General features: G+C 44.2%; 1 protein-coding gene across 2 annotated transcripts in view; it reads left to right on the top strand.

The window, feature by feature from the left end:
- Positions 1 to 13,394, top strand: part of RTN1 (reticulon 1) — a 189,105-nt gene that overhangs the window by 117,076 nt on the left and 58,635 nt on the right. For both annotated transcript variants that reach the window (XM_039536274.1, XM_039536275.1), the window contains one exon: positions 2,019 to 2,801. In XM_039536274.1, the coding sequence (XP_039392208.1) occupies positions 2,019 to 2,801 (783 nt within the window). The remainder of the gene's footprint in view (positions 1 to 2,018; positions 2,802 to 13,394) is intronic.

The raw sequence follows: 13,394 nt of genomic DNA, 5'->3' as shown, positions 1-13,394 counted from the left end.
CTTGACTTCCAGTCCCTGTCACCCTTATTCTATCCCTTTCCATCTTTCTCCAGCTCTGTTTCTTTCCCAATCCGCCCCATCCCAGTTTCACCAGGCTCCTTGTCCCACCCTACACCAGTCTGACTCTTGTCCCCTCTGCCTTCAAGTCAGGCCCGGATGCCAGCAGAGGAGTCACTGTGAGAGCATAGAAGAGACTTTCCTTACTCTCAGTTCCAGAGCCTGGCCCTACCCTGGCCCTGAGCACCTGGGAGCGGCCATTACCGGGAAAGTCTCGCTTTACATCTGGGCTGGAGCAAGCTCAGCTGCTGTGTGGGGACAGCACATTTATGGTCTGGTCAGCTCTCGGAGCTGTGAGGGGCTGGAACATGCTCGGTGAGGACAGAATCTTCAGAGATTTTAGCTGCTAAACTCCAAGACGTTTCTATAGCGCATGTGTGAACTGAGGTTTTTTTTCAAAGGCTTAGAACCTGACCACATTTGGGCAGATTTTCGCCAGAACAGCAAAAGGCACATCCCTGACACAGACACTACCCCCTGTCACATTTGAAGTCCCTGCTCCAAAGCATGGAGGCAGTAGAACTTCACAAAGAAAAGGTTACCAGAATATTTTTTTAACATGGGCAAAACAACGTATTTTCCCTAGACTTGTTCTCTGCAGCAGCTGAACCATTTTAGCTGAAACATTAAAAAAAATCAGCTTGACACAGATATATAACATGGAATATTTTAGCCCAAATGGTTAAAGTTAGGCAAAATTAGAGGCAACTGAAAACAGAGTCTTATAATGGGAAGTGTCAGGCAACCTTAATAGGTGCTATGATCAGCCATTCCTAGAATTCAGACATGCATATATATTTGCTGTTTTATAATTACATAAATCCAAGTAGCTGTTATAGAATATGGTCCTTCATCTGGGACTCCAGAACAGGTGATTATTCATTATCCAAATTTAGTAGATCGGGAGGGACCTGATTCTGCATTCCTCATACCCCCAAAATTCCCGGTGTGGTCAACAGGAGGCTTGCTCCTTTGTATCCAGATGGAGAGTGACCAATATAAATATTAAAAAGGGTTTAAATATAACAGGTCAAATTATTCCAGACTGATTCTTCCTGCATATTTATACCTGCCTCTGGAAATTTCCATTACATGAGTCTGACGAAGTGGGTATTCACCCACGAAAGCTTATGCTCCAATACACCTGTTAGTCTTAAAGGTGCCACAGGACTCTGTTGCTTTTTACAGATCCAGACTAACACGGCTACCCCTCTGATACAGGTCAAATTATGTCAGTCCAAATCATGAGATTTTTCCTCAGATTTCACTGAGCCTTTACCCAAGACAGCCCTCATTGGCTTCAGTGGGTCTTTGCTTCAGTAAAAATGGAATAAGGTTAATTTCCATTGTTACCTTGTTCATGATGCACACAGCATATTTGACAAGCAGCTCACATTGGATTTGAGTCTTTCTAATCCATGGTACTCAAAATTCAATCCCAAGTATGAATTGCAGTGTGAGTGAGAATATTGCCTTATTAAAAAGAATATTGCATGTTGCATACAAAACACTGAAATGAACATCCATTGCCAAGAGATTGCTAAGAATGTTTTCCTTTATAAATTCAATAAAATGTTTCCGAAATACTTACTCTGTGTGTGCTTGCGTTTGTGCATGCCCCTGCACATGCACGCCCCAAGTGTATATTTATGTCTGTCATTTTTATCTTGATAATTTTCCCATTTAAAAAATAGATAATCTTAGGTTGCCGGGAGACCTTGGGCACACGATGACACTGACCTCCTTGTAAAGCACATTTCCATCCATAGATCTCAGAGCTAGGTATAATTGTTTATTATTAAAGGTAATGTTGCCTGCTTATGTAACCAGTCCTGCTAGCTGAATCTGTGTTTGATTAGGCAACAGACAGTGATTTAAAGCAATCAGAAGTTATCTTTGTTAACAACCTTGTGTTCTCTCTCTCTCTCTCTCTCTCTCTCTCTCTCCCCATGGGATAACAGAACCATCTGGCTCAGAATCTCAAGGTAAATGCAGCCTGTCAGAGGATGAGCTCATCGGTGCCATTAAAGAAGCAAAGGGCTTTTCTTTTGAAACCTCTGAAGTCCAGCGTTCACCAGGTCTTTATACAGAAAAACAAGATCAGAAAAGCAAGCCAGGGCGTCCAGCTGTTTCATCCCCCTTAGATAACGAAGCCAGCAGTGCCGAGTCTGGTGACTCTGAGATAGAGCTGGTCTCAGAAGACCCGCTAGCTGCTGAAGAGATGCTACACTCCAGCTACATGACCTTCAGTCATATCGGAGGGCCTCCCCCTTCGCCTGCTTCTCCTTCAATACAGTACAGCATCCTGAGGGAAGAGCGTGAAGCTGAACTCGACAGCGAACTGATTATCGAGTCATGCGATGCCTCTTCAGCTTCCGAAGAAAGTCCCAAGAGGGAGCAAGATTCTCCTCTCATGAAACCAATAATCATGGACATAATCCGGGAAGAGAGTGGTTCGAGAACTGATGCTTCTGACTTTGAAGTAAGTAAGACAACAGAGAGTAGGATGAACAGGGAAAATCTAGCTGAGTCTGCTTCCTATCTGAAATGCTCTTTTGTAGCACCCAAAGTAAGTGTTGAGCCACCAACCTCTGCCATCGATACTGAAGAACTAAAAGAAAAAATAATTCAGAAGAAGCCACTTGAAGCAACAGTTGTTAACCAAAGTAAACTGTCATCCAAGGACTCTGGGAAAAGAAGTTCCTTGGCTTCCCCCTCACTGCCATTTTTAAATAAGCAAAAAGGTAAATGCAGAAATTTATGTTGTCTAAGTAACATGTTTTTCTTGAATGCTGCGAATGGGGGATGTGTATGATTAATGTAGGAGGGTTTTTTAATCTAGCAGGCAAAGGCATAACAAGATCAGTGGCTGGAGTTTGAAGCTTGACCAATTCAAACTGGAAACAAGGCAGATATCTTGAACAATGCAGGGTAATTAACCACTAGAACCGCTCACCAAAAGGTGGGGTTGATTCTTCATCGCTTTAAATCCAGGTGGGATGTATTTGTAAAAGAACTGTACCAGCTCAGCCAGAAGTTGCTGGGTTGATGTCAGAATCTGTGGGCGGAGTCTTATGGCCTGTGCTATGCAGGAAGTTTGAGTAGATGATCACAGTGGTCCCTTCTGCTGTTATAAATCTGTCTATACAATTAATAGAAAGACTGGGGTCTAGTCTACACTACAAAGTTCAGTTGATGCAAGGCAGCTTACCTTAGCTATGGAAATGTCCACACTTAAATTTCAGTCCCACTGACATAACCGCCCCCTCACACCAACTTAATAACTCCACCTCCACAAGCGGCGAAGAGTCAAGGTCAATGTAATTAGGTCGACGCAGTGTCGGTGTACACACTGCGTTGCTTACGTCAACTGTTACTGGCTTTCAGGAGCCATCCTCTGAAATGTCCTGCACTGACAGTACAGTTGATACACGTGTTCCTGGTGAGGACGCACACTGCCGACACCAGGAATGAAGTGTCGACACGCACAAGCGATGTAATTACTGTGGCGGATATATGCTGATGTGAGTTGTCTATTTAATTTTGTAGTGTAGCCATGGCCTAGACCCTTGTGCCTTTATATTATTTTGATTGGAATTTATTTGGGTCCAATCTTGCAGTCCTGACTGTAGTCAAACTGCCTTTCTACTCTACCCACTGTCATATATCGTGCCAATAGCCCTGTCATGTGGGCACCATCTAGAAGCACATTAAGCAGTGTGACTCATAGCAGTTGAGGGGTCTTCTCTTCTTTCCTCTCCTCTGAGAGAAGGTTGGGGTTGGATTTTTGAAAACACAAATAGGTGTGAAGTGCTCGCTATTTTAATTAGCCAAGGCAGATCGGAGATGCACTCCTTGCAGCTGGAACAGAAAGCGATGAGGTAGTAATGGTTCTTAGATCCTTTACCTCCACTCAACTCATTGGATATTTACCCTAAATTAGGACAGTAAGACCAGAACTTTTCAAAATGTTATGATGTTCTTTCAAAAGTTTACAATTGAACATTGACTTAAAACAGCTTTGAAACTTTACTATGTAAAAGAAAAATGCTGCTTTTAACCATCTTAATTTAAATGAAACAAGCACAGAAACAGTTCCCTTACCTTGTCAAATCTTTTTTTAAACTTTCCCTCTATTTTTTAGTAGTTTACGTTTAACACAGTGCTGTACTGTATTTGCTTTATTTTTTATCTCTGCTGCTGCCTGGTTCTAAATGAGGTATGAGGTTGACCTGTCAGTTTGTTACTTTGAAGTTCTACTGTATGCTCTGAAATTGTGCTAACCCTACACAAACTCAGCAGCGGAAGCAACAAGTCAGGCTCTTCCATGAGTTGTGTTGGCCACAGGAATGGGGTTGGGGGGACAACCAGATTGGGGGTGGGGGAAATAGTTCAGATGAACAAATAGCTTTTTGATGGCTGGAATAGTCTGCCTGAAAGAATCCCGTGGTGCTGTAGAACCCCTTCCATCCATAAAAATGAGTTGGCTTGTTGTGGCCACTCTCAAGTCTTGTGAATTACGCAAGTATAATTTCATTTTGCTAATGCTCAGATCCTGGGAAATGTTCCTGCTGCTGCTGTCGGGCCAAATGCTAAAGGTCTTAGTCTAGTGTTGGTTCTTAGTTCACACAACAGAGGGGATGGACTTAACTAAGGACTGAGTAAAAACCTTAGCAAGAACCTCAGGCCCTGGCCTGTAATTATCAAAAAGGAATAATTCAGTAATGAGTAATTCAGAGTTTAGGGTTTGGCCTTCAATCTAGCTTCCACTTCTTGTCACTCAAGGGTCTTATGTTAGGGTGACCTTTGCTATGTTAAGAATAAATCAGTGTAATGCTGCTCCCTCAGTTAACCTGGGGGTTGGGAGAGCAGGAGATTACATAAATAAAACATACTGAAATGGGAGTCTAATCCTAGTGCCTTTGAAAGGGCAGCATTGTTTAAAGATAGGTGTTTCACAACCAGGTGCTGTAATTGTATGTGGGGGAGAGCAGCTTCCCCATTACTCAGCTCAGCCAACTGCACTTGAATCCAGATCTGCAACAGCTTGAGCTAGTAGGGTCCCTTTAAAACAGAGACAACCAGACTGTGTGGTGCCTTTTATTATACGAAGAAAGGTCCAGTAGAGACTAGATTGGAAGCACCAAACCTACAGCATGACCAAATGTATGGCCTCAGTCAAATCTGAACTGAGGTCCGTTAAGGTGATTCACGCTATCACTGTGCCTTATTCTTTTTGAGGGAAATGTCTCTAGTCTCTCTCCAATGCAAATACATAGCTGAATTCGCAAGGCATGTGTGAGAGAGAATGGATCTGTCTTTTTATTGTCTGCCGTTTAAGATCTTGGGGAACTTCACCTCTAACTAGACAATGGCCCAGACTCTTCGCTGCTTCCACGGGATGCAGCAGAGAGGGAGTGGATATGGGAGCTCCCTGTCTGACTGGTCCTGCCTACAGCTTAGAGTCGCCTGGGGCTGCTCTAATCTACCCCAGCTGTCTGTCATTCCCAAGGGACTCTATACCTGCTGAGGATTGTTGGAGCTCTGAGCTCTCCCTTTGTCCACCTGTTCGCACCACTGTTGGTGATATCTAAAAGGAAAGTTACCCACCCTGACTGAGAGAGCTCAGATTGAGTTGTGAGGCTGGCAGTTAGGGACCACCTTTCTATTTGCAAATGAAGCGAGTTTGATATGGAAATCAGTGTGACACAACAAATATGGAAACTCCCCAGTAGCATTGTTACCAAGCAACTTTTTAGGGCATAGCCACACTTTGTAAAATACACATGCAGGGGCTTTAACTCCATGACTTACCACGGCCCTGTATGGTGACTTTATGGGGAACACTTTAAAAATTAACCTATTGTATTACAGTGAATCAAAACCAGCAAACTGACTCAGGTGAGTGAGGGGCTGCAAGATCGGGTCTCATGCTTGCAATGGGAGATGCTATTAATTTGGGGGGTAACAAATTAACAAAATTTGGTATTTAAAAAGTGCCTAATTTTATATTTTAATACTTCAGAGTTGGAGGGATCAATCCTCCATTGTAGTGAGCTCATTCCCAGCCCAGCTGACAAAAGCACAGAAGTGGCTCTAGTCTATCTTTCCGCCTTCTCTAATCCTGGGGCCACACCACGCTCCAGCAGAAATCAGAGTAGCCACAAGGCTGTCTGAATGTATGCTCACCAGAACACTCGTCTAGGGATTGTTCCGCCGGCCCAAGACATTCTGACAAGGGATGGGCCTTTGTGAGATGAATGCTATGATACAGGAGTGCCCAGCTGCCCCTTTTATAAAGCTTTAGGTCCTCTGTGCTCCGGGGGTACTGGACTGAGGAATTGGCGAATGAATTTCTGCACCAGTGGAAGAGTGGTTGGGATAAATTCTGTCTGTTCCCCCCGCCTCCCCTCCCACGCACTTGTTCAAATCTGGGATATGCCAGGGATGGCATTAAACAGCTGGCTAGATCTCTTCCCTGTAAACACTGAGGGTTTTTTTAAAATATTCATTAGTGGTGATAGTTTTTTCCAGCGGGTTTTATTCATTACTTACTCACGCTTTGCTAAGCTGTTCCTACTGTAGTTTTTCAGCATTCTCTCTTGATACAGTTTCTACTGTCAGAGAGAGAGAGAGAGATCTCCCACGGAGTTCCATAGGAATTGCACATGAGTGTCTCTGAGCAGAATGGGACTCCATAGGCCAAACTCATCCCTGCTGTAACCTCACTGAACTCAGTGGACTTACACCCAGGATGAATTTGGCCCAACATGTTTTTCCTTGATTTTCAGTGTGTATTTTCCCTTGATGAATTCCTCCCACCCTTTCATTGCTTAAACTGATGCCAGTTCACTACCAAGGCTATATCTCTTTTTGATTCACATGAGATTCCTAGGGACACCAGTGGATTTCCCCACTTGTCTCCCATTAAGTCAGCATTTGCCACTTGTATTCCCTTCATTGTTGGTGGTGGAAACTTTCCCTATCCAGCAGGGCCAGCTTCAGCTTTTTTGCTGCCCCAAGCGGTGGGGAGAAAGAAAGAAAGAAAGAAAGAAAGAAAGAAAGAAAGAAAGAAAGAAGACCCAATTGAGGTGCCACCGAGGAGGACAAGAGTGAGTGAAGGGTTTGTCGCTGAATTGCCGCCGAAGACTGAAACAGAGTTGAGCGGCTGCTGAAGTGCCACCAAAGACTGAGTTGCTGAAAGACCCACCACCGAATTCCCGCCGCAGATTGGACGTGCCGCCCCAATAACGGACGGAGTGCTGCCCCTTTCTATTGGCCGCCCCAGGCACCTGCTTCCTTCGCTGGTGCCTGGAGCCGGCCCTGCTACCCAGGACAGCTACTAACTAGTTTATTCTTGTTTGTCAGTGCTTAGCCAACAATACATATGTGCTCAGCTCTGTATTTCAATAGCTGCTATTTCCCTGGGCAGACACTCCAGAGAACTCTCTGGTATATCTACAAGTGCGCCAATAAACATATGCAGCCCACTAAGGTCTCAAGTTGCAGAGCGGGAGGTCTAGGTTGGATATTAGGTAAAACTTTTTCATTAGGAGGGTGGTGAAGCACTGGAATGGGTTACCTAGGGAGGTGGTGGAATCTCCTTCCATAGAGGTTTTTAAGGTCAGGCTTGACGAAGCCCTGGCTGGGATGATTTAGTTGGGGATTAGGTCCTGCTTTGAGCAGTGGGTTGGACTAGATGACCTCCCGAGGTCCCTTCCAACCCTGATATTCTATGATTCTAAGGGAGTAGAGGGTGTTCAGCATCTCACAGGATCAGGCCCCTTTATGCAGAAATACGGGCCAGATCCTCAACAGGCATAAATCGCTGTAGCTCCATTGACTTCAGTAAAGTTCTGCTAGTTTACACCAGCTCCCAATGTTGCTCACTCACAATTTCACTGATAGTCTTGCAATATTTGGTGCTCTTCTTAAACCTCGGAAGACGTGATTAGCTGAGACTATCAGCATCCATGAAAAATAAAATAACCTTTTAGCCCCACGAGTTGTGGAGCAGTGCTTGAAAATGTGAACCCCAAAGGTTATGACAAAGATAAATAAAAAAATAATGTGTTTTTTTTAAGATGTCATTATTTTTAAGTCAATCTCAAGACTGTTGGGAGGCTGACTCATGATTTTTGAACTCTTGGGGTTAGCAATGCTGGGATCTGGCCAATAATGCTTTTCTGTCTGAGGGATTAATGCACCCGTCGCTGTATCTAATTAAATGGTCCCTTAAGAAGTGCTGTACATGTCTGTTTTTCCAACCTGTGAACAGTACGTTTGTATCTCTTTTGGAGAATTCACAAGGGGCTGAATGAGTTAGCTTAAAACATTCTACAGTATTTCTCTTTGGGCTGGGAGACCAAGCCTACAAAATTTGGAGATATTCTGCAAATAATTAGAAGTGAACAGGGCCTGTAACAAAAAGCATCATGTAGCCAGAACAATAGCTTTTGATACTCAAAGTCTATAATATTGGAACTTTATCAACTGCAAGAAAAAATTATAAGGCAAAGTTCATCCTTGTGGGCAGTAAAGTCAGTGATGTCATTGAGCGACACCGGCATGAATTTAGGTCCATACTATAGTTCAGATTGTTCCCTGGCTCTGGTTAGTTACTGTCAGGGTAGATGTAGTCCAAGAACTGTCAATCATCAACCATTTAGCTTCATATATAAACATTCATGTGTTTTGCAACTTATCCTTATTGTGTAGTGTGTACAAAGTACCAATGTCCATAATGATATCAGTTTACAGGACTAAACGGGCATTCTGTTACACTGATTCGACTGGATTAATTCTGGCGCTGAACATGGAAATGCAAATTGATTTTGAATTCATGCTCCATGGAATAAATGCACAGATTGTAGAGCTTCTGGAGTGAGTCAATGTGAAATCACAGCATTTTACTTGAAACAAGCTCATAGCCTCACTGACTGACTACATTGCTGTGAGTTTGCTGTGTATCATACCTTCAGAGAATCTGTGTGTGTTTGCTTGGTACCTTATAATCACTCACTCTCTCCCCCCTCCCTGCACCGGTGCACCCCCAAAAAAGTACCATGGAACACAACAGATAGATGTGTGGTTTGTACAGTGCTAATTCAAAGTCTCTATTTAATGTCTGTTGCCATCCAGTGGTAATGATGAAAATGGCCAGTCATTTCTCCTTTCCATTTTACCATGTCTAACAGTCATCTTTTGTAAGATAGGAGATATTGCCATTTCATTCGCCATAGAGAGGCCCTGCTAGCTTTTGTCAAAGATCATGAGATTTGATTTCTCTGTGTGGCTGTGCTGGGGTGTGCAGTCCACACAGGAATGGGAGGGGTTAATGGAGGCCAGATGGGCCAGATAACCTAGTAGATTGGAGGGCAAGAAGAAAGCTCTCATTAGAGGGACAGACTCACCTGTGCAGGAACAGGTGGGGCCTGTATAAAGCTGGGCTGCTGCTAGGAGAGGCTGTAGGGAAGTAGGCTGTAGTCACTCTCTGAGGGGAAGGAGTTGAAGGCTGGCAAACCCAGAGAGGGTAGGAGCTAGTGATTTAGGAAGAAGCCCAGGGAAACAGCAAGAAAAGGTAGGACTGCATGGGGACCGCGGCTGCTTGTTTTAGGGTTCCTGGGCTGGAACCCAGTGTAGAGGGCGGGTCTGAGTTCCCCTACCAGCCACTGGGGAGTGGTAAAGAACATTGGGGACTCCAGCCAGCCAGCAGATCTGGAAAGACTGTGACTTCCCCAGAAGGGGAGGACTTTAGTGACCTGGCTGGAGGCCAAGTCACAAAGAGAAAGCTGCCGATCCGGAAGTGAGAAGGGCTGCAGTGAGACAGGATGGGAGATGATGCCACCGGAGGGAGAGAGGAAGCTGGCAGAGCTAAGTCCCAGATTGGCCAGCAGGAGGTGACATGAGCAGTGAGTTAGCCTGTGACAGTGGCACGATCACATGCGCTCTGGTCAGAGTCATACAATCACTGGCTACATTATTATTTCCCTCCCTTTCCTTTTGCAGAACAAATAGTTGAAGATGGCTGCCAGCTCAGCTGACTTTGGCCTTTCTAATACTGAAACTGCAGCCTGCTCATTCATATCAAACCTTTATTTATACTCAATATTTTATATTAAGCCAAACAGAAAGAAGAATTGACATGTAACTTCTCGCTGTAACTGTAACCTGGAGTCTTGGGTTTGTTCTAAGAAAATCCTGGCTTGCAGCATCTCAGATTTCAATATATCAGGAAAACCTGAACAACAGGCAGGGCTAGATCCACAGCTGGCGTGAACTGGCAAAGTGCTCTCGATTTCTGTGGAACCAGCTGAGGATCAGGCCCAGTAACTGATTTAAATAGGCTTATATGCCAATTAAGAAAAGTCCTATTGGCTATGGAAAAGGGCCTGCATGAGCACTTTGGGCATCGGCAATCAAGCCGAAAGAAGGCTGAACTGAAGCAAATCAGAAAGAAGGCCAGTCAGATCAGTAGCTTTCTGTCCAGCTCTTGTGTTCCCGTTAATTAAAAAAACCTCCCAACGTGTATGTCAGGGAAGGGCAGAGGAACTATCTGGGGATGGATATAACAGACGAAGTGGGGATTCACCCACGAAAGCTCATGCTCCAAAACGTCTGTTAGTCTATAAGATGCCACGGGACTCTTTGCTGCTTTTACAGATCCAGACTAACACGGCTACCCCTCTGATACCAGACTTGATATACTGCTCTCTAGCACATTAAGCATATGATTAAGTGTTTTGCTAAATCAAGGCCTTCACCATCGATGAAGCACCTTTGTCTCACCTGTAAGTGTGTCATGTACTGTTCCCTTGAACATTGTCCATTAATCTGGATCATAGCTGGGATGGCACAGCTGGGAAGCCATCAGTCTCTGGAAAAAGAAATGTTTCTTTCTTTTCTACATTTCTCTTTTTTCCTCCCAACATTGACTTTGAGTGCTATGAAGTCAGTCTCATGCCTTCCAAGGGGCCAGCGTTCCTGAGTCCTAGTCCAAGCCCGACCATTGCCTTGCTTTGGGTAAATCACTTTGCCTTTCTCTCTGTTTTCCCCATCTGTAAAATGGGGATAACAACACTTATGCACCTACTTCTCTGGGATGTTGTGCTTTGAAAATAGGACTTGTCTATGTGATGGCATGAGGTTGTGAATTGTAGAGCATGCCAATATGGAGTGCTCTAACTGCCCCACATAGACCCTGCTGGCATGAAGTAGGAAGTACCTTGTTTGTGTTGATGTAGTCCCATTTCAAGCAGGACTCCATTCATTTTCACAAGGTACCTTTTGGTTTATGCCTACAAGGAACAGCTAAAGCACAACATGCTACCATGATCTCCAGTTCATTCTCCCCCACCCCCTGAAGACTGCATCTTGCCACCATGTATACAAGCCCAGTAAAATGCACAGTATTGTTATTGTCAAGAATTCTGGCATTGGTGAGATCTACGGTGAAAACCACACAATGCTTGTAAATATGAGCAAGTTCTGAATGACGATGTATATGGACCTGGTGTCAAATTCTATCCTCAGTTACTCCATGGGTTTTAATGGGTTTGCTGCAGTTGTAACTGAGGGCAGAATTGTTAGACAACACCTCAGCTTCTCTTAACCCCAGTCCCTATGGCTGTTCATGTTATAAAATCAGCTATCTGTCCTTTTATTTTTATACTGAAGGCAAACAAAACAGAGGTTTACTCTATCGTTCTAAAAAAAATAATCTTATTTTGAGTCCTATGCATGTGACTTTTCCTTAGTCTCTATGTCCTATCCTAGACTTCTGCGCATGGGTTCTCCCACTTCATACCTGGCCACTCCAGATAGACTGAACAAACGTAATTAAAATCAGTGGAAGGATTCTCCTTCTCACAGAGGAGGGGTGGTCTAGTGACTATCTTGACTGCCTAGACGTTAGATAGACTTGGGTTCAATTCCTGGTTCTGTCACAGGCAGGGTGACTAGAGGTCCAAATTTTATAGGGACAGTCCTGATATTTGGGGCTTTTTCTTATATAGGTGCCTATTACTTCCAACCCCCAGTCCTAATTTTTCACACTTGCTGTCTGGTCAACCTAGTCACAGGCTACGTGGGACACCTTGGGTAAATCGGTCTCTTGCTTTCATTCTGTTTGTAAAAGGGGGTGATGGCACTTCCTTTTGACATGTGGGTGTGATAAGGGTAAATCTATTACAGACTGTAAGGTGCTCAGATACTTTGGTAATGGGAGTCATGTAAATACCATAGACAGACTTCAGTGGGCCTCGGATGGGCTCCATAGCCTTCATGTACTTATTCCCAGGGATATGACTTTTTTTGCCCTCGAGCAGGCGTCTGCCCTGCTGGGTCCTCTCCTGCAGAACAGCCCCTCCCCACCCTGGGCTCAGGTGGCTTCATTGTGTAGACTTTGGCAGATGGAGGCACCAGGGCAGTGGAGAATGAGAGCCAGCTCACATTCTATGCCGTGGCTCAGCTGCTGAGTACATGATAAGCCCAGCACCCATCTCTGTATGATTTCCGTCTAGTCACAGAAATTAGCAATATGCCTACCGTCTCCGTAGCGAAGCACCATTTATTTCTTTGCAAGCAGTTGTACGGTAACAGCCATAGATGGCCCACAGAGCTCATAATATGGCTTCTGTTTGTGCTGAACAATTAAGTGCCGTTCATGCCCGGTAAAGCCCTCTCTTAAACCATCCCTCGTCAAGCACAGTGGCAAAAGAGGCACCCTGCCACATGCTTTCAGGAGATAAGAGAAGCAAGGAACTCCTCCATTAATCTTTGCAGAGGAGCCCCAGACTCCCTGTTGCTGCATTATGAGCCACAACGAACCTATCAGAATAATTTGTTTCAGTGATAACATTATGAAAGACCGCTCAGTAGCCTGTACTCAATAGAGCAGGCAGTGACTGCTTCCACTCGAGTGAAATTTCAGTTGTAACTCCACATTTCCCGAAAATATCATGCAGAGGCGTTCAAAAAGAATGGAAACAAACCTTTGTCAGGGTTGGGTTTTGTTATTATTATTATTTATTATTATTTTAATGTCTGTGTCTACCTAGGGCCGTTGCCATGGAGAAGCAGATTTTTGCAGCTTCACAATGAATTTGTTTTTCAATAGATGCCTGGGAGTTCTAGTTATCAGGAGTGTTTTTGTTAGAAGTAACCTTGCTGGAATAACATTAACACATCCCTTGTGTTGAAAGCACATTAGTTGCTAGTGAGGTAGTTTCGGAGGAAGGGAGATGTTTGGTAGAATGATTTAACAATCTGGGACTCATTTTTCATCGCCATGTTTTAAATAGACTGACTCTGTAATCAGCATTAATCTGTGGCTGAGC

This window comes from Mauremys reevesii, linkage group 4 (assembly GCF_016161935.1).
Source record: "Mauremys reevesii isolate NIE-2019 linkage group 4, ASM1616193v1, whole genome shotgun sequence".
NCBI lineage: Eukaryota > Metazoa > Chordata > Testudines > Geoemydidae > Mauremys > Mauremys reevesii.
This window is presented reverse-complemented; position numbering and strand designations above follow the sequence as displayed.